The 20,751-nt window shown below is 38.9% G+C and overlaps 1 protein-coding gene across 3 annotated transcripts in view; it reads left to right on the forward strand.

The window, feature by feature from the left end:
* The first annotated feature begins 6,065 nt into the window (after window positions 1–6,065).
* cntnap2a (contactin associated protein 2a) overlaps window positions 6,066–20,751 on the forward strand; it is a 292,011-nt gene continuing 277,325 nt past the window's right edge. The window contains exon 1 of one of the 3 annotated variants that reach the window (XM_067485956.1): window positions 6,066–6,724. In XM_067485956.1, coding sequence (XP_067342057.1) covers window positions 6,622–6,724 — 103 coding nt within the window. In that variant the 5' untranslated portion in view covers window positions 6,066–6,621. The remainder of the gene's footprint in view (window positions 6,725–20,751) is intronic. The other 2 variants (XM_067485954.1, XM_067485955.1) reach the window with 2 other exon arrangements.

A 20,751-nucleotide genomic window follows, 5' to 3' on the forward strand; every position in this document is an offset into this window, starting at 1 on the left:
GGTCACAGTTTGGAAAAAAAACTATTATTAAAAAAAATAAGTCAAGCTGTTGACTTTAATCACATACTGATAGTAACAGTTATTTAGACTTTGACCTTGATGTCATTTTAGTTTTTCAAATTTCAAATTTGTTAATTTTTTTTACTTTCCATAGTAAAATAATTATAACATAACGAGGCTATAATTGTTTTAATTATAACATCATCATTTTTTTATTCCCCCCCTTCCACTGACGGAATTGGGCTTCCGTGACGTTGGCACCTTAATTGTAGCTACACCTGCGAAGGACCGTTAAGAAAAGGATTTGAGACCGCCGTCATTCAACATGAATCACAAGACTATCAAAAGAAAGAAAAAACACCACCTTATAGTGCAGGGGTGTCAGGTGCACAGGCTGGAACTGGGAGATAAAGCACAGAGTACAGGTACTTTTAAAAGACTTTTGTTTTCAAGTGACAGAAGTTCATGCTAACATTCAGTTAGCTAATGCTAAAAGCTCTTGTTAGCTAGAGTGCTGCCATTAGCAAAGCTAACGTTAGCGCTAACACACTTCACTAACTGCTAATCTGTTGAGGCTTGCGTGTCAGTTTTGAATTCTGAAGAGACAATTCAAGTCATTTGGGCTTTACCAGCGAGGAGTTTGAGGGTGTTTTTAAAAGAGCTTAACTATTTATCATGGATAGCACATGAGCCACAGCATGACAGCGGTGATCTGCGCAGCTGTAATTACTATTCTCACAGCGGACACTAGACTTGTGAAACACCGGTTTAAGTAATCGCAGCTGCACAGCATTCAGGTGTTTCAGTTAGGGCACTGGCAGAAATGGAAGCGAGCCAGCATTAATGTTATTAGTTACACCTGTGCTTTCCCTGATATGAGAACTTAAAAGGCTTGCTGGGGGAAACCTGGCTGTCTGGAAACATTGCATGCAAATAATCTGACAGTTCAGCCAGACGCTACAGCTGTCAACAATATTACGCCCGTCTTCAAGGTCACACGAATTCCAAGCTAAAACTCCTCTTATTGTTGTTGCTGTTATTCCCCCCAAAAATGTCACTATATCTCAAAATGATTCTAGACAGATAATTAAAAATATGTCGGTCCGTCAAGCTCTTAGTGATGCTGAACTGTCTTAGTGAGTGAAAATTATCTGGACTGATTTATCTGTGGTGAATTCAATAAAGGGCTTTGACTAACAGTGTAAAGTCTTGCTCTGCCTGTGAGCGCCTGAAGAACTTTTTCTCCTAATAACAGCCCAAATATTTGATAAAATTGAATAGACAGGTTAGAAGCATAATGAATACTCTGCAGTCATGCTGTAAATGGTATGTATTGGTGTAGTGTATAGTGAGGCAATTTTCTGCCATCTGCTACATTTATCCTTATTTCTATCTTATTGACTTTTATCTTTTTTGCTCACTTTACCTCTTTTTCTTCTGCCAGCTCTTGACTCCTATCATTCTTTTTTTCTCTCCTTTTTTTTTGGGACTTTTTCTTGAGACTTATACGCTATTCAGGCTTAAACCCTTTTAGAGACAACCTTTTTTATTATATCTGTTGTGAGGTGCAGGAATATTTGTCATTTTACATTGACTCATGTGCGATTTAATGACACAACCTCAGTTTTTGTAACTGCAAAAAACTTTATTTTGTACAACTGCATTTCTTTCTGTGAAAACATCCATCCATCCATCCATTATCAATAACCACTTATCCTGTTAAGGTTTGCAAGGGGGCTGGAGTCTATCCCAGCTGTCATAGGAAGAGAGGGAAGGTACATCCTGACAGATCACCACTCTACGTAACATGCATATTATTGGACTGTGGAACGAAACCAGAGTACCCGGAGGAAACCCACACAAGCACAGGGAGAACATGCAAACACAACATGAACCCACAATCTTCTAGCTGTGAGGCAGCAGCACTAAGCACTCCACCACTGTGCTGCCTGCTCTGTGAAAACAAATGTAGTTATTTACTATAATTAACAAAAACAAAAACTGACCATTTTTAAAGTATGTAGCGCATAGGTAAATACAATAAATCTTTTTAAATTTGTAATTTAAATGCAGTCACTCATGGGCAGCACAACGGTGGAGTGCTTAGCTCTGCGACCTCACAGCTAGAAGGTTGTGGGTTTGCATCTCTGCCCAACCTTGGGCTTCCTATTTGCATGAGTTTTCATGATCTCCCCGTGCTTGCGTGAGTTTCCCCCAGGTAAAAACCAAACAATTACACTCCCACCCGCCTTTACGTAAATCTAAGGTGGGTGGGATTGTATATTAAAATGTACGTACATAGTGTATGCAATGACAATAAAGCCAAAGTTCAAAAGTACTCCAGTTTTTTCCCACATAATAATTGGGCACTCTAAATTGCCCGTAGTCTGAATGTGAGTGTGAATGGTTGTGGGTCTGCCTATGTCTCTCCGTGTTACACTTTAGACGATGAAAAAATACTGTAGAATTTTATTCTATGGCTCTCTGTGTAAATGTTTTTGAGTTGACAATGACAAGTGCCAATTTCAGTAGATTACACCCAATAAAATTAATTATCTTTAACAATATTTGCAGGTCAAAGAGCAACATAGCATCTCCATAGTACTACAGTTCTAAAGATTGCAGATAATTAATCCACAGCGACACTGCAGATTGTGCGTTGATCAGGACAGCAGCTGAGCTCATCTAATAAGGTAAGCACATGGTTAGCCAGCAGAGAACCTTGTAGAGAACCCAAAATTATACATTTACACCAAAACAAATTGCGAAACATTTGCAATTGGTATCCATTTTATGGCCACACCACATCAGGGTGCATTGTGGGTGTATTTAAGTGTGAGTGTAAAATAGATTCAATAATGGGACAAATATAAAGCTTTTAAAATTGTCTCTTCTCTGTATTGAAATTGTATTGAGAATTATGTGAGTTATATTTAGGAATGCAATGAGTAACTGACACCAAGTTGTAGCAGTTGTTCATGAAGTACAGTGTTATTAATACACTTCAGATGTCACTGTATCTAACATAAAATACATTATGAATCATGGCAGTTGTGTTCACATCCAATATAGAACACTATTGTGTACTATTATTGTTTGTTAGTTGATGTTTCCAGCATAATATAACTGTTAAAACACTAAACCTCTATTTTACAAATAACCCTGTGCTTGCTGTGGAGTCAGGGAGATATTGGTAGACTTCTTTAAATTTTTATGTTTAAGCTTTCTCCAAGTAAAAGAAGGGCTTTTTTTCCTGTAGAAGTGCAAGTTTGCATCATCTAAGTTGACTGGACAATTCCCTGTGATTTAAACACAGCAGGGTGTGGTGTTTACACTCTATTGTTCGTGTTCTGCAACTGAAAACACCAGAGTTCACCACTTAGACAAAACATTTGCTCCTTGATCTTTAGTGAAATCTGATGTCATAGCATGTCAACTTCAGCTTTTGTTTTTGTTTTTTTAAGTCAGCTGACCGTGGCCTTTCTGTGTGTTTGATGGTTCTCGCTGTGCTTGCCTGAGGTTCCTCTGGGTACTTCGGTTTCCTCCCAAAATCCAGAGACATGTATGTTAGGTTAATTGGTAACTCTAAATTGCACGTAGGTGAGAATGTGAGTGTGAATGGTTGTCTGTCTGTGTATGGCTCTCAGTGTTGGCCCTGAGATAGACTGGTGACTTATCCAGGGTGTAACCCTCTTTACTGGGGGAAAAAAAACTATCTGTCAAAGAAATTTTGCTTTGTGTGGTGAACATTCTTTAACCTTCCAGCTGTATTGGCTTGATTGGTATGCAGAAGGCAGCGGGTTCGAATCCCACCACACCGGGTGTTGCCCCACCCATCCACCAAGGGCAACCCTGGTACCGGTCCCGAACCCAGACAAAAAATAGATGGCAGGGCATCTGGCGTAAAAACGCATACAAAATCAACGTGTGGAATATTATCTGCTGTGACGACACCTGAAGGGGCACGCTGACAGCCGTTGATCTTTTGTATTTTTCTCTTTCTCTTTGTATATTAAATACAGTCATATTTTAACTTATTGTGTGGAGTCAGAGCACTACACGTTGTCATCACGGTAATGTCATCCCAAAGAACAGACCATGTGTTTGTTATGCAAGTCTTGTTTAAATCTCTTGAGACAAACTGCTCAACAGTTTAGTACAACAGGCATTTTTTATGCTGTTTCTAAGAGATTGGCATGTTTTCTAAAGATTATTCAAACTTTGTGTCATCACTTCAGAGCATTATTTTCTCTGTCCTGTGGTGGGTAGATAACAGAAGTGAAGCAGCCAGGGCAGCAGTTTATGAAAATCACCAATCATCAAACAAGTGTTTTACTTAACAAAACAGCCTTTCCTCAGGAGATTCATCATCACTGTCATCAACTTTTTTGCTCAAAATCTATGAGCCATCACTCACAGTTTTTTCCTTTTTTAGATGAATGATGGCTGTAGATTACCATGCATGACATATTGACAAACCCATTTGCAGTCCTTGTGGAGAAAGCACTGTTATACAGCAAAAGGCATAGTGAAGCAGAATGGAGTAATTAATGGGCAGAAGAAGAAGAGGTAGAAACAAATTTATAGTAATAGACAAAACAGAGGTGAAGTAAGAAAAAGATACTATATAAAAGTTTATATTTTTTTGCATTTTCCAGACATATATAAAAGTAATCTTTTAGCTATATTGATGGCACCCTGACTGAAATACTGTATCTCAACAACTACTGGATAAATTACTATTTTTGGTAGCCACCATATCTTTGCCAAGTAGTTACATTTTCTAGGAGGTGCACAGATTTAGTGTATGTTTCAGAGCAAATTGATCCTTAAAACAGAACTATAAATCTACATTTTCTTATGTAGTTTTTCTTGTTATGATGTAAACATTCTTATAGGATTTATGCTAATATTTTGCTGGTCATTATTTCTGTTGATCCCCAACAAAAGATGATACTGCTTCTGTTTGTAAAGTGGCGACTGATAATCCAGCAAACAGTTCCAGCCCAGGATCAGTAATGATAGCAAGCTGACTGTCATAATCAATCCCTCATTTGGAGAAATAAATGAGACATTATCACTGATGGAGCTGTCTGTTATGAATTTTCCATTTTCATTCATCGTTTTCTTCATTGAGAAAAATGCTCCCAGTAGTAATGATAATTACACATTATGTTCTGGACAGATGACACTGACTGAGCGATGATAGTGACAAATGCAGGCCGCCAATGTCGAAGACAATTTTTCATTATAAAGCATCATCTTTCACTAGTTTCTGAAGGATATTTCTACACATTCTTTCTGAATAGCCAAAACCACTACCATCACAATTAAATTACCATCACTACAAACAAAAAACAAAAGAACTATCTCTAGAGTTTGGAGGCAGAATAAATATAAAATAAATATTTTAAAGAACTCTTAGATACTTGGAAGCTCAGTTGTCTATTTTAGTTACTTTTATTGCAATCGTTTGGACCAAAATAATGTTGCACTTCCAGTGTGCTTCCCAAACGGCTAATCCAAGCTTGTGAAATCTGGAAGCAATAAAACTAAAATGTGCCAAATTAATATATCCTAGTAGACCTAAAACGCCTAATGACTAGCAGGTGGCTCTTTATATGATAGAATTCAGTGTTTCCTCCCTGACTGTTTTCAGGCGCCGTAGTGTGCGCGTCTGATGGGCCCCTTTCCATAGCTGCAAAGGTTGTAGTCATTACCATACAATGCACACGACTGACACCACTTTACAATGATTTTGACGTAATGGAGTCCGACTTAACAGGCCAAGTATTCGCTACTACAGCTTTTCTTTTCATTTAAGCTATCCCGCACATTTTTCCAAAGATGGGATTTATAGGCACATACCACTAATGTTTGGGACTTATTATTATCAAATTCCATGCGTTTACCCAAAAAGCACCACTACAGCCACATGGGGCAAATAGAAAACATAACAAGAGAGCTCGAGAAGAAGCGAGCGACTGTTGAGCTCGTTGTGAGTATAACAGGAGAATACACGAAGTACAAGGACACCACCGCATACAGAAGGTGGGGGGCACTGTGTGGCAAAAGAAACGGAAAGATATTTGGAGATGGGGTGAGACAGAAAGACGGAGATAAGTTCAGCACCACGGCCAGCGCACTGGAGCGCTTGAGAGGAGAAATCAGCTCAGTGGCTTTGAGCAGTCATGCCCCCTTGAACTACTTCAGCCTGTACTGTGTACTGTACTCTGCATTTGGCAGCCTGTCGTTCTCGTTCTGGGCCCGGGGAGACACGGTTTTTGTTGTTTGGTTTAGTCGGAAGTAGCTAAATAAGGAGACGAGATAGCCAGTCAAGCGAGTTCCGCTTGCAAGCACAGGCCAGTTTGTTTGTCGGCGCGATCCTTACATCATCTCTTTATTGGAGAGAGAGGGAGAGTCAGAGTTGCGTACAGAGAGAGTGAGGAGAGAGGAGAGAGGGGGAGAGGGAGGGAGAGACCTTGCAGTCAGGCTTCTCTCTGCCAGTTCTCAACTGCGAAGCGAATCTGACGGACCGACTGGCGTTACCATCACCCCGCTGTTTCTTCTAAGTGTTTCCTCCGCCTCTCCCGTTCTGCTGCGTCCGCACAGGCCGTGAAGATGCACCGGCACCGTCCTGTCCATGGATTGGCGTTGTTTTTACCGGTCGCTCTGTGGATTTTTTGCCATTTAAACGGTGTGCACGGAGCTTTGCCAACAACCCGTAAGTTGTTATTTTACATCTTTTGCATGTGTGGTTCAGCGATTGAACTGGGTATGGGTGGGAAGCGGAGCCAGCCTGTCTCGGGAGTAGAACAGAATAGAGGCACAGACTCTGCGTTTCCCGGGGGGGCGCAGGTGTCCCCACGGTGGTGGCTTGTGGGGCTCTCCAAAGCTTAAGAACCAGGGTGCACCAAGGGAAGGGGAGACGAGAGAGTGGGGTTACCTCAGGAGTTCACTTTCACGTGTCACCTTCACGTGCAAACTCTTGACTGGTTCATTGATTATAGCGCCCGGAATGATGTGCCCGCTGGCAGGTTTTCAGTGGATTACTGAATGACAGTTCAGCGTGCCAGCTGTCTGCGCAGTCTCAACCTTGGGACGGAGTGCGTGTGAGAGACATGTAGAGACAGTTGCACACATTTAGGGCTAGTGGTTGTTTCAGCTCTATAATATAATTCTTAGGGAGGGTTACAGTCTATATAATTATTCGATATGGAAATTGTAGCAGGAATACGGAAGCTGAATCTTCTTTGGTATTCGCACAGAAGAGCAATAAATATTGGAAAGTTTTTGGCAGTGAACGGTGATTGGAAAACTTGGACGCAACTTCTACGGCTCAGATTATGGTCATACCTTGACTATCGCCTAGCGATTGGATGTTTGTTACCCGGTAAAGAATAACCGAGGATGAACTTTTTATTTACCTGCTGACAACCTGTAATTGTAGCCAGGAACTGCAGATTGTATTGATTGATTCATTATATTACAAATATTCTTAGGGATTCCTGGTGTTTACTCTGGATTAGGCGATGCTTATTCGCACGGTCTTCTCGCTCCCTGTACATTTTAAAACCTATCCACAATCGGTGCAATTCCACTCTTGTCGACGGTGACCGAGCCTGTACTCTGAGGGTTCAGTCAGACTGATTCCCCAGTTATCGCCTGGGCTTCTCAGGTCCCGGATGAATGTGTCCGGGGACGCGCCTCATTAATCATCCCACCCGACACATCCGACAGAAAACAACGGAGAGAAGCTTCCCCGAGCGGTTTGAGCGTGCAAGCGCGCGTGCACCAGTGTTTGGGTGTACGTATCAGTGAGTGTGACGGAACAGAAAAGAGGGACGGAGGAGGCAGCCAGTGCGTTTTTCTTTTATTACAGTCCTCCTGCTCCCCTGGTCTGATTGGGTCAGCTTTAGTGAACCCGGAGTAAGAAGTCAGCGTGTTGTTAAAGGGTGCTTTAAAGGGAGAATTTAAGAAGGTTGATTTTAAAAAACTTTAATGAAAGCCATTTATGAATACCTGTTGAATCTTTTAAATCAAAATAATTTACAATAAAATAGACAGATAGTGGAGGGAACCAGAGAGAAAATTTCTGATTAATTATGCTGTCTGTCATAGCATAATAATGTGTTCCATTCCAAAAATGTTAGACAATGGAGCTCGTATTTAGTTGTGATGGTTAGGGGTAGGGTATGGGGTTAGGGAAACCATTATGATAATGAAAGTCCTAACAAGGATTGAAATTCCAACGAGCGAGAGGGAGAGAGAGGCAGCGGTCCAGGGGTGCAACTAGAAAAGGTTAACATTTGTATCCTCTTAGAACACACTTAACAATTAAAGTCAGTGGGCTAGTTGACCCACCAACTGTGTGGAATCCCCCACTTTAACTCTGAAAATTCCTACACATGTGTGTCAGTGTAGTAAAAACAGACAACAGTAATGAGAGATTTATAAATGAATTTGTCCTTTTGTATATGGGTTTGTGTGCATTTACATGTATATGTTTAGGCCTGTGTGATATCGGCGTACGCATGCTTGGCCTTCAGTTTTGGATCAATTGCTGAAAAGTGTTCACAATGTAACAAAATTAAATGAATACACACAAAAACAGAACACTGTATATCATAAATGTGCATAAGCACGATGCCTAGACAACCACAGATGCTCACATAACTAAATGAAGGTAGGCTGCATTTGTCCTTGTTGTACCATTGCTGTATACTCTAATGAGCTGTCACTGTATGTAAATTTGTTGTTGTAGTGTCAGATGCAAAATCTTTCACCACTTACTATAATGTCATGTAATCATTTGGACATTTTTTTCCATTTGCACTTCAAATCTGTGTTGTAGTTCTGGTTTGGTTAGGGCCAGAGAACATTTCTGACAGAAATATCAGCTCTGTGCCTATAATGCATGATCATGTACTGTACTTGAGGAATGTTTTGTAGAGAGATTTAGTACAGTGGTACAATTTGGTTCTGGAATGTTATGTTTACTTTAACCTCATTGTTTGAAACAGCAAATTTTAAATAAGTCAACACTGAACTCTTTGGCTCGGCTTTGAACCAATGCTAATCATTGCTCCCTGAGGGACATGGTTTACATTTCATCATTCCTATAACCAGTGAGTGAAAAGCAAAGGATGTGCTTTTAAGTCAGTGTGTTAGTGACAGTGCGGATGGGTAAGCAGGATGCCCCCAGAGCCTGTCTGATTATAGAATCAGATTAACCTTTTCTCATATCATTAAGCATGGCATGCCATTTCACATAGGCATTAGTCTGGTTGCACCTCCAGGGCCACACAGGCCACAAGTCAGTTTTCCCTTTTCTTTATTATAATTCATTTTATAACACGTGTAACAAAAAAGATATTTAGTTGCATACTGTGGTCACAATTGTTTTAGGTGATTTTAAAGCAATACGTTTTTCAAATTAGTTTATATTTACTGATGCCTGACTAACATAAGCTCCATTTAGCTGTAGCTTCTATTTCATGGTGGGTCATTTTGAAAATTGAGTCGTAGTGACTGAATCAAACAAAGGAAAACGAGAGTATAATCTGACCTATAGTACACCCGTGCTTCACTTGAAATTGGTGTAAGCAGCATCACCCATTTTTATTGTCATCAAATGAGTAAGTTGGCTTAATATCATTTGTCACTGTTTGAAAAAGGTCAGTGAAATATACCTTAATTTCCTAACACCTAATACATTAAACAACACATAGCTAAACCTGATTTTAGCCCTCTGTCTTGTCTTAATGTGTGCTCGTGTCGGTGATGACTCCCAAAAGGGGTTGGTAATAATAGGATTAAGGCTATAGGAAGCAGACTGGTTTGGCTCAGATTAGATCAGGTCAATACTTGGTGTTAAGCTATGTTTGGCCCCTGCGTATTTGCATGTGTGCACCTGTCTGTGTTTTGGCCATGGGTGTGTGTCCGCATTGGTGGATTTATTACGAACCAAGACAAGTGAGTAAGAACTCGGAAACAATGTGTAGTTAAATGCATTGCAATTTCTAATTCCTCTCTTTTTCCAGTTTTTCATCTCTCCTGTCTTTAGACCACTTTTTGTTTTTATTGAATCTCCTTCACTGACTCTTTCAATTCTGATTCTACTTTCTCCTACCTTTTCCCACATGTATTCATGCCACTTAAAAAAAAAAAAATCCAATAAACACTTCACACCCAGTTTGCTTTCTTTCCACTGTCTTATCCCCAACTATGCCTGATTCCTCTCACTCCCTCCTACTTTATCAGTGTTTATCCACTTACAATATTTATTCCCCAGTGTTTCTCTTAACATTTCATTCAGTTTTTCCTACTTCTAGTCTTATGCTCATTTTCTTTTGTCTAAGTACTTCTAATTCTTTCTGCTGTTTCATCGCTCACCTAATGTTTATTGGACCATTAGCAATTTACTCCTTCCTTGTCTTTTCTCTTATTTTTTTTTCACTCACCCAGTGTCTCTCCTTACAATCTGTGCCATTCTCTCCCCACTCCTGATTAAAAATATACTTGATAAACAAGTCACCTCTAGCCACTTTTCAGAGGAGGCATGTAATGTGTGTGCTAGTGCATACTCAGACAAACTCTCCAACTCTGTGTGTACTGTTTCTGTGCAGCAACTAATGTGGATAACAGCCAAGAGACCGAGCCACACTGCATTCTCCTATTTTGTCTTTATGCAACTCCTACATTTTGCTTGCCCCATCAGTGTAGGAGTATTTTACCCCTCTAAAATATCAATCGATGACAGTGCCTTTGAGACAAAAACACTTGGCCTAAAAGTCACAACTTTCCCATACAGGTCTTTTTTATAGAACAATTCCTCACACTGTGATATAATGTATATCCGGTATTCACAGCAATAAAAATGTTATATTACATAGATGCTTTTGCAGATTTTCTAATAATGTCATTGATCAAAAGAAAAAACCTCTAATAATAAAAAAGTCAAAGCCAAACCACCATGATTTAAAAGTATTGGTGGTATGGCTTTCACGTTCAGCTTTACTTACAGTGAAACAATCTATGTTTCATCACTGAAGCTGGGCCACTTTGATAAAATATACAGTGACAAGTCATGCAGTATAATTGCCTTAACAATGTCAGTAACGTAACAGGCACACACACACTTTCACATACAGAGGCATAAACCACAAAGCCCACACAGACTACATATCTTTTACTCAATCCTCCTCTGCCTCTCCCCAGACACACATAGATACAGACATGCCATGGTCATGCGTGGATGAGACAACTTGCCATTGTGTGGTCAGGACACTCTTCTCTGACACACGTTATTCAGTATTGTTATTGTTAATATGATCTGTAACTGCATCGGAGTGCAGCAGACTTAATGTATATTGGGCATAAGGGGTGTTTTCACCCAAATGTATTGACAATTTTTAATGAAATGTAAAAATCAGCAAAGAAAATGCAAGCACTTCCCATATCTATCTTCCTTTATGCAACTAATCGGAATATGTTTGCCTAGAGAAACAGCTGGTTCCAGTCTAGTGCTACTAAACCGCCGCAAAAGATAGTGAGGAAAGACATGATTAAGAGAATAATATTCAAACTTCAGCGGAAATAATGTGGAGACATTCAAAAATATAGAGTTTCTGTGTTGATTATACTGCATATGTGCCACCATTGGGTAATTGTTTTTGCATTTGATGTGAATAGCTAGTTGTAATCAAATTATAAGATAAGACAAGATAAATCTTTATTCATTCCACAGTGGGGAAATTTCCATTAAAGCAGCACAAAAGTGTGCAAATGTGCTGCCAGAAATTTTGCACAAAATTAAAAAAAATCTATATAAATAAAAAAAGAAAATTAGAAATAAGTACAATTGTGTAATTGTGCAGTACAAATAAGTATACAATAATTAAACAAACAATTGCACTAGGGTTCATGTTATTATGGTTCATTATTACCAAACATGGTGGGGCGGATCACTGAGAACTGCGAAGGAGCCTACAGAGTGGAGGTACAGAACCTGGTGGACTGGTGTTTAGCGAACAACCTGTCTCTGATTACTGGGAAGACAAAAGGAACTCATCATTGATTTCAGGAGATCCCAGGGTGGAATTATGCTTGAGAGCGTTCCCAGCATCCATTTTCTAGGGGTTCATATTTTAGAGGGCCTGAACTGGACTGCCAACATAACTGCACAGGGGAAAAAGCCACAGCAGTGGCTGTTTATCTGAGGACACTGAAAAAGGCCAGTCTTCCACGAGAACTACTGGTAACCTTTTTAATGCTGCTCTATAGAGAGCATCATGACATAGTGCATCTCAACACAGCATCTCACTTGCACTGCAGCGGACAGGAGGGCGCTTTAACATGTCATCTCCAGTACACAAAAGATCATTGGATGAGATATATAGAGCACAGTGTCTCAGAAGGCCAGTAGCATCTGTGAGGATTTTACACATCCATGCTATCACCACTTCATCATTCACATTATCTGCCAATGAGTACTGTCCACATAAGGTTGATTTCATACAACAGGAAATATTACATTTCTGAACACAAGCGATAATTGTTACTTACTGTTTATACAGTATTATTTATATTGTATATTTTGTTTTATTTTATATTAGCTATTTATTACCTATTCTCTTTTTTTAACTGTCTCAAAAGCTGCTAAACCCATTTCATTGTTTGTACTACTGTGTGGTCATAACACTGACTATAAAGACTTTGATCTTGATCTTGATTATCATTCACATACAATATGAACTCATTGTTAGAAGTATGGAGAAAGTCCTAAAAATAAAGCAATTCCAAAACAATTCTAAAAAATAACCAACACAAAATCAAAACATAAAATTAAAAAACTAGTTAGAAAATGTGAGCAATAAAAGTGATAGACATTAAAATAAACTTATCCAGATTATTTTTTTGGTCTGTTCTAATTTTGCCAAACAAAATGTGATCTGTGGCTTGGGGCTAGATTCATAGAGACACAAAAGCTCAGGTGCTTAGATTTTGCCAAAAAGTTGCTGCAAGTGTCATTTGAGTTGGCCAGGTGAACCTGCTCCAATAGCAAAGGTTTAGTTGATGATTTGAGTTTTCACTAGCTGTGGGTCTTGCCCACACTAAATGATGCAAGGACCTGTAATCTTGTGAGGATCTTGTGAGTTAAGCTTCCCCTGTGTAAAAGCTATAACAGAACAGTTCAGAGCAAGTACTCTGACACTGACCCAAATCATCAGTGCCAGAAGCAGCACAAGGTAAAACTGGACAGTCACCTCTGTCAGCAGCAGAAAGAGGGGTTAGACCCACTGACCACAGCAATGTTATACCCCTTGTTCTTGCTCTTTAAGTACACCCAATGCTAGCAAGGGCATTGGTGTAAATGGGTTGTTTTATGTGTTGCGACAACGGAGATGTTGCTAGGGCAACAATATGGACATAATCCCTCACTGGCATCCCACCCACAAATACTGCCAGTCATGTTCAGTGCAGCTGGCTGCAGCTGCAGCCAGGGATTTAATCCAGCGTCTGTCGTGGTGAGTAAGAATTTCTGCTCAGGTACCTCTAGTGTTCTGTTTTTGTTCACGTTCAAGTGTTGCACACTTGTGTTCATCCCACAAATAACTGAAAATCTGTATTAATAATAGAGGAACTATAATACTTGGCAAAATGATAACATCAAAGTATTATGGTTTTAATTGTGATTGATAAAAAGTATAGCCTTTACATGAGCGTATAAAAAAGAGGGATTAACCATATTAAGTCATTAAATGTGTAAAAATATGTTTTTGCCTGACATCAATCATAGCCCGAAGGAGTTTAAAAATTGGCATTAAGTTCCAGAATGAAATATACCCTGCATGGGTCCTCATATTTTTCAGTTTTTATACGTGCATATGTACAAGTCCACTTCTGTCATAATGGATGTTGGAAATCTAGCCACCAGCTCATGTGGAAGAGTGCTGTGAGAAAGGGCATTGTGCAGCCGTTAAGACAAATGTTGTTATTACTCTCAGCCTTTGCATTCAATTTGTTTTTTAAGCCGCTTGAATACCCCATTTACAGGCCAAGATTAAGTGAATTAATCTTTGGTATACTCTTTTTCTCTTTAATCAGAGGGAAATACAGAAGCAGAATAACCTCATCTCTGTGCATGTGTATATCTTTATTTTGCTGTAGTAGGACTACAGTAAATGCTTGTGCATGTATAACCAAAGTTTGATTGTGTGTAGTTGAGAATATGTGTGTGATTTAAAACAAACAAACAAAAAAAAAGCTTTGTGTGTGAACAGGATGGAGAAAAAGAGAGTTGAGGCTAGATGTGGATTTGCTCCATTAGCTCTGGTTGAAGGTGCTGTTAGAGTGTAAGCTAAGATTAGCCAGACAGGGGTCACTGCTTCTTCTTCATACCTTTTTTTTTTTTTTTCACCTGTCTTTTTTTTCACTGTGGAATTCTTGGAGCTTTTCTTTTTCTTAGCGGTATCACGTTTTCCATTTTTGAAGGGCCACATTGCATTTAACACTTAAAAATGGATCTCCTTACATATTGCCAATCGCCTGTTTAGCAGAACGTTTCATTTTGTTTTAACTTTGTTTTACAAAAATGGCTTAGCCTGTTTTGTGCAGCTGTCATCACCAGTGAGCACTAATGTTAAACGCTTGTTCATTGGACACTAATGCTAAAGACACTTTAAAAGGAAAGTACTGCAGTCCCCTGTCAGCCGAATGTTTAAGGCACATGCCACCACTTTCCCAGGTTCGACTCTTTCTGCCACAGCTCACTACAGCTTTCTGTCACGTATGAACTGTAATAAAGGTTTTAAAGGGCTAATAAAGGCACAAAATGCCTAAATATAAACTAAGAAGAAAATGCTGGAGTTATGTAGGCACCTACCCTAAATAGAAAGTGGGTTTGTCTGTTGGTCATTTAGACTTTGATACATCTATAGATGTATATCTATATCTATATATAGCGATATATAGATATAGATAGATATATGTCTATGTCTATGGCTTCTAAATTTCAACAAAAAGGCTAAAACACTTGCAACAAGACTAAAAAGGAAAGAAAGCCTTTCAATTAAAAGAACGATGCACATGCCCCTCACGTTGAATGGACATGATGCCTCTGGGACTCCCTCTCTTCTTCTCCTCATCAGTCTTCATGAATGTGCATGTCTCTTTGGTTTCCGCATTTCTCTTTTTCATACTACAAGCTGTTCTGTTCATTTAGGTCCCCCTTGCAGTCGGCATACACTTAATGACTGTTCAGCCGACTATAAATGTGATTTCATCTTAATGACTGCATGGACCAACTCAGTACCAGTCTTAACTAGTCAGTACTGAGAGTCGGCAGAGGAAATCGTTAGGTGTGTGCTGTGTAAAGATTCTACTCTTTAGTATTAAGACCCCGTGTCTGCCAGTTGTTCTCTCTTAAATCATGTTTAATATTTATAATCGATATGTAGATGACATCACAACTGAGGGAAACCTAAAGTGACAACAGTCTGAACATAACATTTTCTAAAAAGTATTTCTATATTTCCCTCTGTAGGCTCCATAGTCCGTGTTATCCTCACTTTTACATCCATGATTTTGCTCCTTTTTTCATCTTTAGGTCGTTTAAAAATGTGAGTTCCTGGTTGCCACTTTATTTGTTTTGGCACAAGAACATGCAAGAATTTTCCATTTACGCAGAAATGGGGTGGGGTGGGGTCTGTCTGTCACCCCCTGGGGTTTTCAGGACTTCCAGTTGTTCCCAACAAGTTGTAAAGTATGATGTCCACAGTTTAGATTTGTGTGCTGCTGAATTGTCAATTTTGTGGGCATAGGATAACACATTGCGCATGAACAGTTACCTTCAGAGCATCTTAAATTTTGCATGGGATTCCATGTCAGAAATGTCAACAGTTCATTGTCTTTCGTGGACATTTTTTTTTAGATATGGCGTGATATATCTAAGTGACAAATCAACAACAACAAGTTATGAGTTAACTAAATGAAACAGTTCTGGAGCAGACGGCTTAAAGTTTTAATGGCCATTTGCTTAGAAGATCCAGAAATGTGTGTGAGATTCATGGTCTTAAAATGCCCCTCACTCTTTTCCTCTGTGAATAAATGTCAATGACTTGTATTGAATTGTCCAGAGGACAGGGTTAGATGGAGGAGCATGATTCGCTGTGGCGACCCCTGAAAGGGAACAGCCCACAGGAAAAGAAGACATAATCTTTTCCCTTTATTCTTCTTGTCTTTTAAGAACAAATTGGTTATATTTAGAATAAGAAGTTTCCTAAGTCCAATTCTTCTGTTTATTACATTTAATTACTAAGTGATTTTCAGGACTGTCAACTCTATCTCTGCAGTTCATGGCCCAGAGCAGTGTGTTTGCTGCTTAGGGTAAAAATGTTGGGCAGTAAATTGAATTGACAGATTCTGCTTGTAAAATGCACAGTAGTGTTCTTAAGTTCTTGCAAGCGTTTAGGTTCCTGCCAAAATGTTCTGTATTGGATTATACATAGATTAGCTACAACATCAAAACCACTGACAGGTGAACTGTATAACATTGGTTATCTTGTCCAATGGCACCTGTCAAGGGCATAGAAATGTTAGGCAGCAAGTGATCTGAACAACTCTGACCAGAATCAAGGAGTGATGGCTCGATGACTGGGTCAGAGCATGTCCAATACAACTTTTTTGGGGGTGTTCCCAGTATGCAGTGTTCCGTATGTCTCAAAGGTGGTTCAAGAGAGCATAACCGGTTAACTAGTGACACGATCATGGGAGCCCAAGGTTTACTAATGCACATGGACAGCAAAGGGTAGCCCATCTGCTTTGATCTTGCAGAAGATCAGTCCAATTGAGCATCTGTGGGATGCACTGGAAAAACAAGTCAAATCCATCAAGTCTCTTTCTCTCAACATAGAGGGTAAGTGAGGGACCATTTAGGGATGCACGTTTCAGTTTCTGCCATTACCACATAATCTACCCACTAGCATGCGCATGCAGAACAGTTTGTTAATATGCACTTCAGGAACAGTTCTGGTTAATTCTGGTACTTGTGGGAAGAGATAAAATTACTAATAATACAATGTGAGTTACTTAACAATTAGCTCAATTTCAATTCTGAAATGACAAAGACAATGTTAGAGACAGAAGCCCAGAAGTAAAGTTAGGTCAATCCTTTAGAAGCTCAGTAGATTAATTGGGAATTAATACTTGTAATGTGCACTCTCCATTGAAATTCACAGCATGCTTCACATTTCCAGACTGTGGCTAATTGAGCCCAAATGGAAGCATTTCAAAACTTTTAATACTATTTATAAATGTCAATCCTGTTTGCTGGCATCTCTGCCTGTTGTCTAGAGATGAAATGATGATAGCCAACATGGATGGGATTACTACATGGGTGATCAGTTTCAGAATTTTAATCTGTGTCTGGGATGAACAGAGTGCACGGCACACACATACACACACTCACTGGCTTGCATGTCTTGGTGTGAATGGGTGTGTGTGCTGCCATACCAGTTTAGTAAAACAAAGAATATTTTTTCATTAGTATGAAATTTATTTAATTTATTTTAATGTATTAAGTTACAGAGGGAGATGCAAACTTTTGCATCATTGTCATTATTTATTTAATTTTACCCTGTACTTAGCATAGGAAAGTTTAAATTCCTTTTTTTCTCATTAATCTGTACTCAGCAGAAATATCACATGTGCATAAGTATTCAGTCAAAGTACAGGTATATGCTCAGGTTTTCATTGAGGATAGAAGCATCCCTCTAGGATAGGACGAGGGCTGCAGTGATGGGTGTCCTTCTGAAGCTTTGTCCCATCTCCACACAGGATCTCTGGAGCTCAGTTAGCGTGACCATCAGGTTCTTCGTCACATCTCTTTCTAAGACTCTGTTACCCGATTGCTCAGTTGCCAGGTAACAACCTCTTGGAAGAGTCCTGGTTGTGCCAAACTTATCCTATTTGAGAATTATTGAGGCCACTATGCTCTTAAGAATGTCCAGTGCAGCAGAAAGGTTTTTGTAGCCTTCCCCAGATCTGTGCCTTGCCGAAGTCCTGTTTCTGAGCTCTTCAGGCAGTTCCTTTGCACTCATGGATTTTGTTCTGATAGAATATTCATTGTCAGCTGTGAGGCCTTCTATAGAAAGTTATATGGCTTTCCAAATCATTACCAATCAATTTAATTTACCACAGTGGACTCCAGTCAGGGTGTAGAAACAAGTCAGCAACAAACAAGTGCAATTGGAGGAACCTGAGATCATTTTTAAGTGTCGTTGCAAAGGGTCTGAATACTTGTGTACATCTGATATTTCAGTTTTTTAATTTCTTTAAATGTACAGACATTTCTAAAATTTGGTTTTCACTTCATTATAGGATACTGAGTGCAGATTATTGAGAAAAAAAATTAATTTAAAAAACTAGTATCAGGGTGCAACAAAATTGAAAAAAGTGAAGGATGTCTGAAATCTTTCTGAATGCACTGTTTACTTCATAATGTATCCTAATGTGCAGGAATACAGTCAAAACCTCCTGTGACACAGACTTATTGAACAACACTGGCCTCAGACTTGTTTTTTAGCTTACCTGAAAGGCTGTGCAGAGTGTAGCTGAGTGTTAGGACTGAAGTGAAGCTGTTTCAGAGCAGTAAGGGAGGAGGGCTGGTCAGAGCAGAGGGGGACTAATACTGACTTCCAAGTTGCACATTGTTGCGTGAAACCTTAAATCTTCCACAAGTTATATAATTCTTTATTTCCTGAAGCAAATGTTTCCACTGCTGTTGTGATGAAAGAAAATATTCGTATACTAACTGACATGTATTTTAATGTTCCAATAAAAGATCTGCATCATAGTTAAGTGTTAACCTTCAAACTCCCCTTTGAATTCTCCTTACAACAGTATAAAATCAAAACCAAAAATCTTTAAACACAACCATTTAAAAAACATGTACGCATATGATATCTACACACACACATGCACTCTGCAGTAGAAATCGCCTTTGCTTTTTACTTAAGAGGCAGAAAACTCTATCGATTGACTAAGAGTGGAGGGGAGGCCAATGCTCTTTGACATTCTTTAAAGGACATGCCACAAAGTGCTGCCCTAAAAGCTCAATGTGGGGTCTGAGTCTTTGGGTTTGATGTGAAGCATTGGGATGCGTCGTTAAATCTTTATATTCCCTGGTGGTCAGTGACATAGGCAGTCAATTTTGGTGACAGGTGGCAGTGACCAAAAGAACAAAAGATCTTTATGTTAAAGGTTATTACTAAAGATCATTATTACATACTAATAATGATCTTGGGGTTATTAAATATATATTTATGGCATTGCAATACCTTACATTGTTTCATAATAGTCTACTGTATATAATTATATTTGCTATTTACAGCATCATTCTTCAAGACAGTTGTTTTTAAAAAATCCCGAAACTTTTGAAATCATTATTCATTGTCCGAAATCCAACAGACTTCTTCATGCTGAGTGATTGTGTTACCTGGAGGTAGAGAGAAGGCATGCGATAAATATTCTTTTCAGTGTTGCAATGTTGTTTTTCCACTTTTTTTTAATATAGCATGTTTGTGGTAAATAATAAAGAAAAATAACATTAGACAAATTGCATATTAAATTCTAATATACTAATTAAAAACGCATTATTTTCCCATACCAATAAGCCTTACTAGTCTTAATGGTATTGGAAATTATATTAGTGTTTTACATAGAAGTTTAAAAAAATCATAAGTAAAGAAAATAGAATACTAATTGTGATCAGAACACTTTAAACTGAGTTTGTAAATTAATAACTACATTTGAATGACAGTATGGGTAACAAATGTAGAAGAGTCTGACATTAAACCAGTCTCACATTAGTTGTAACAGAAAACAACAACGAAATTGACAATTGTTCACCTCAAATATGAATTTTATTAGTTATTCCTCCATCTGTAGATGGCAACAAGAGTAATACCAACAGAATCTCCAATTCCCTAATTTAGGTAGCAAAAGTAGCATTTTTGCCATAAAAAAATGCGATGCCTGTTAAATTTATTAGGCTTTAGTTCTGTATAGAAGATGTCGCTATTGGCAATGAGCTACCACATTTAATGGACACTAAAATTGTTCAGTAAATGTCTTGGTTACATCAAACCATCTCATTCAATAAAATCAATGTCTGTATTCATCCAACAATTTAACTTAAAGCAGTAAATGGAAGGACTGCCCTGCCCTCTATGCTCTCCTCGTTCTTCTTTTAAACCAAATTTAGGATATCATACTTTTGGCTCTATTCAATGTATGCAGACACACAAGCCCAGTGGGTTCTTTTGATCCCCCAGAGGAGAAGGGGAAAGTAGAAAGAGAAACAGAGGACAAGGGCACTGGAAGTGTTATGTTTAGTCAGCAGACTGCATCAGTCAGCTAATGGACAGACAGACTCTCCCTGAATGGAATCCTAAACCATTACCAACTCACACACTTCAAAAGGTTATAATAGGTGATCCTGCAAAACCGTGTGTGTGTGTGTGTGTGTGTGTGTGTGTGTGTGTGTGTGGACTGACATTTAGCTATGTGCATGTTCATTGTGCACCTGGGGTAGTTTGTGCATGGTGTTGAGGCTGAGAATACAATGACAGTAGGTCCTTAACCTGGAAACTAGGCATTGAATCACTGACAGACCCAAAAGCTTTCTTTTAGCACCGTCATGAGGTTGGCATTGAAAAAAATCTCAACAATTAGATCAGTTGCAATGGA

This window comes from Channa argus, chromosome 19 (assembly GCF_033026475.1).
Source record: "Channa argus isolate prfri chromosome 19, Channa argus male v1.0, whole genome shotgun sequence".
NCBI lineage: Eukaryota > Metazoa > Chordata > Actinopteri > Anabantiformes > Channidae > Channa > Channa argus.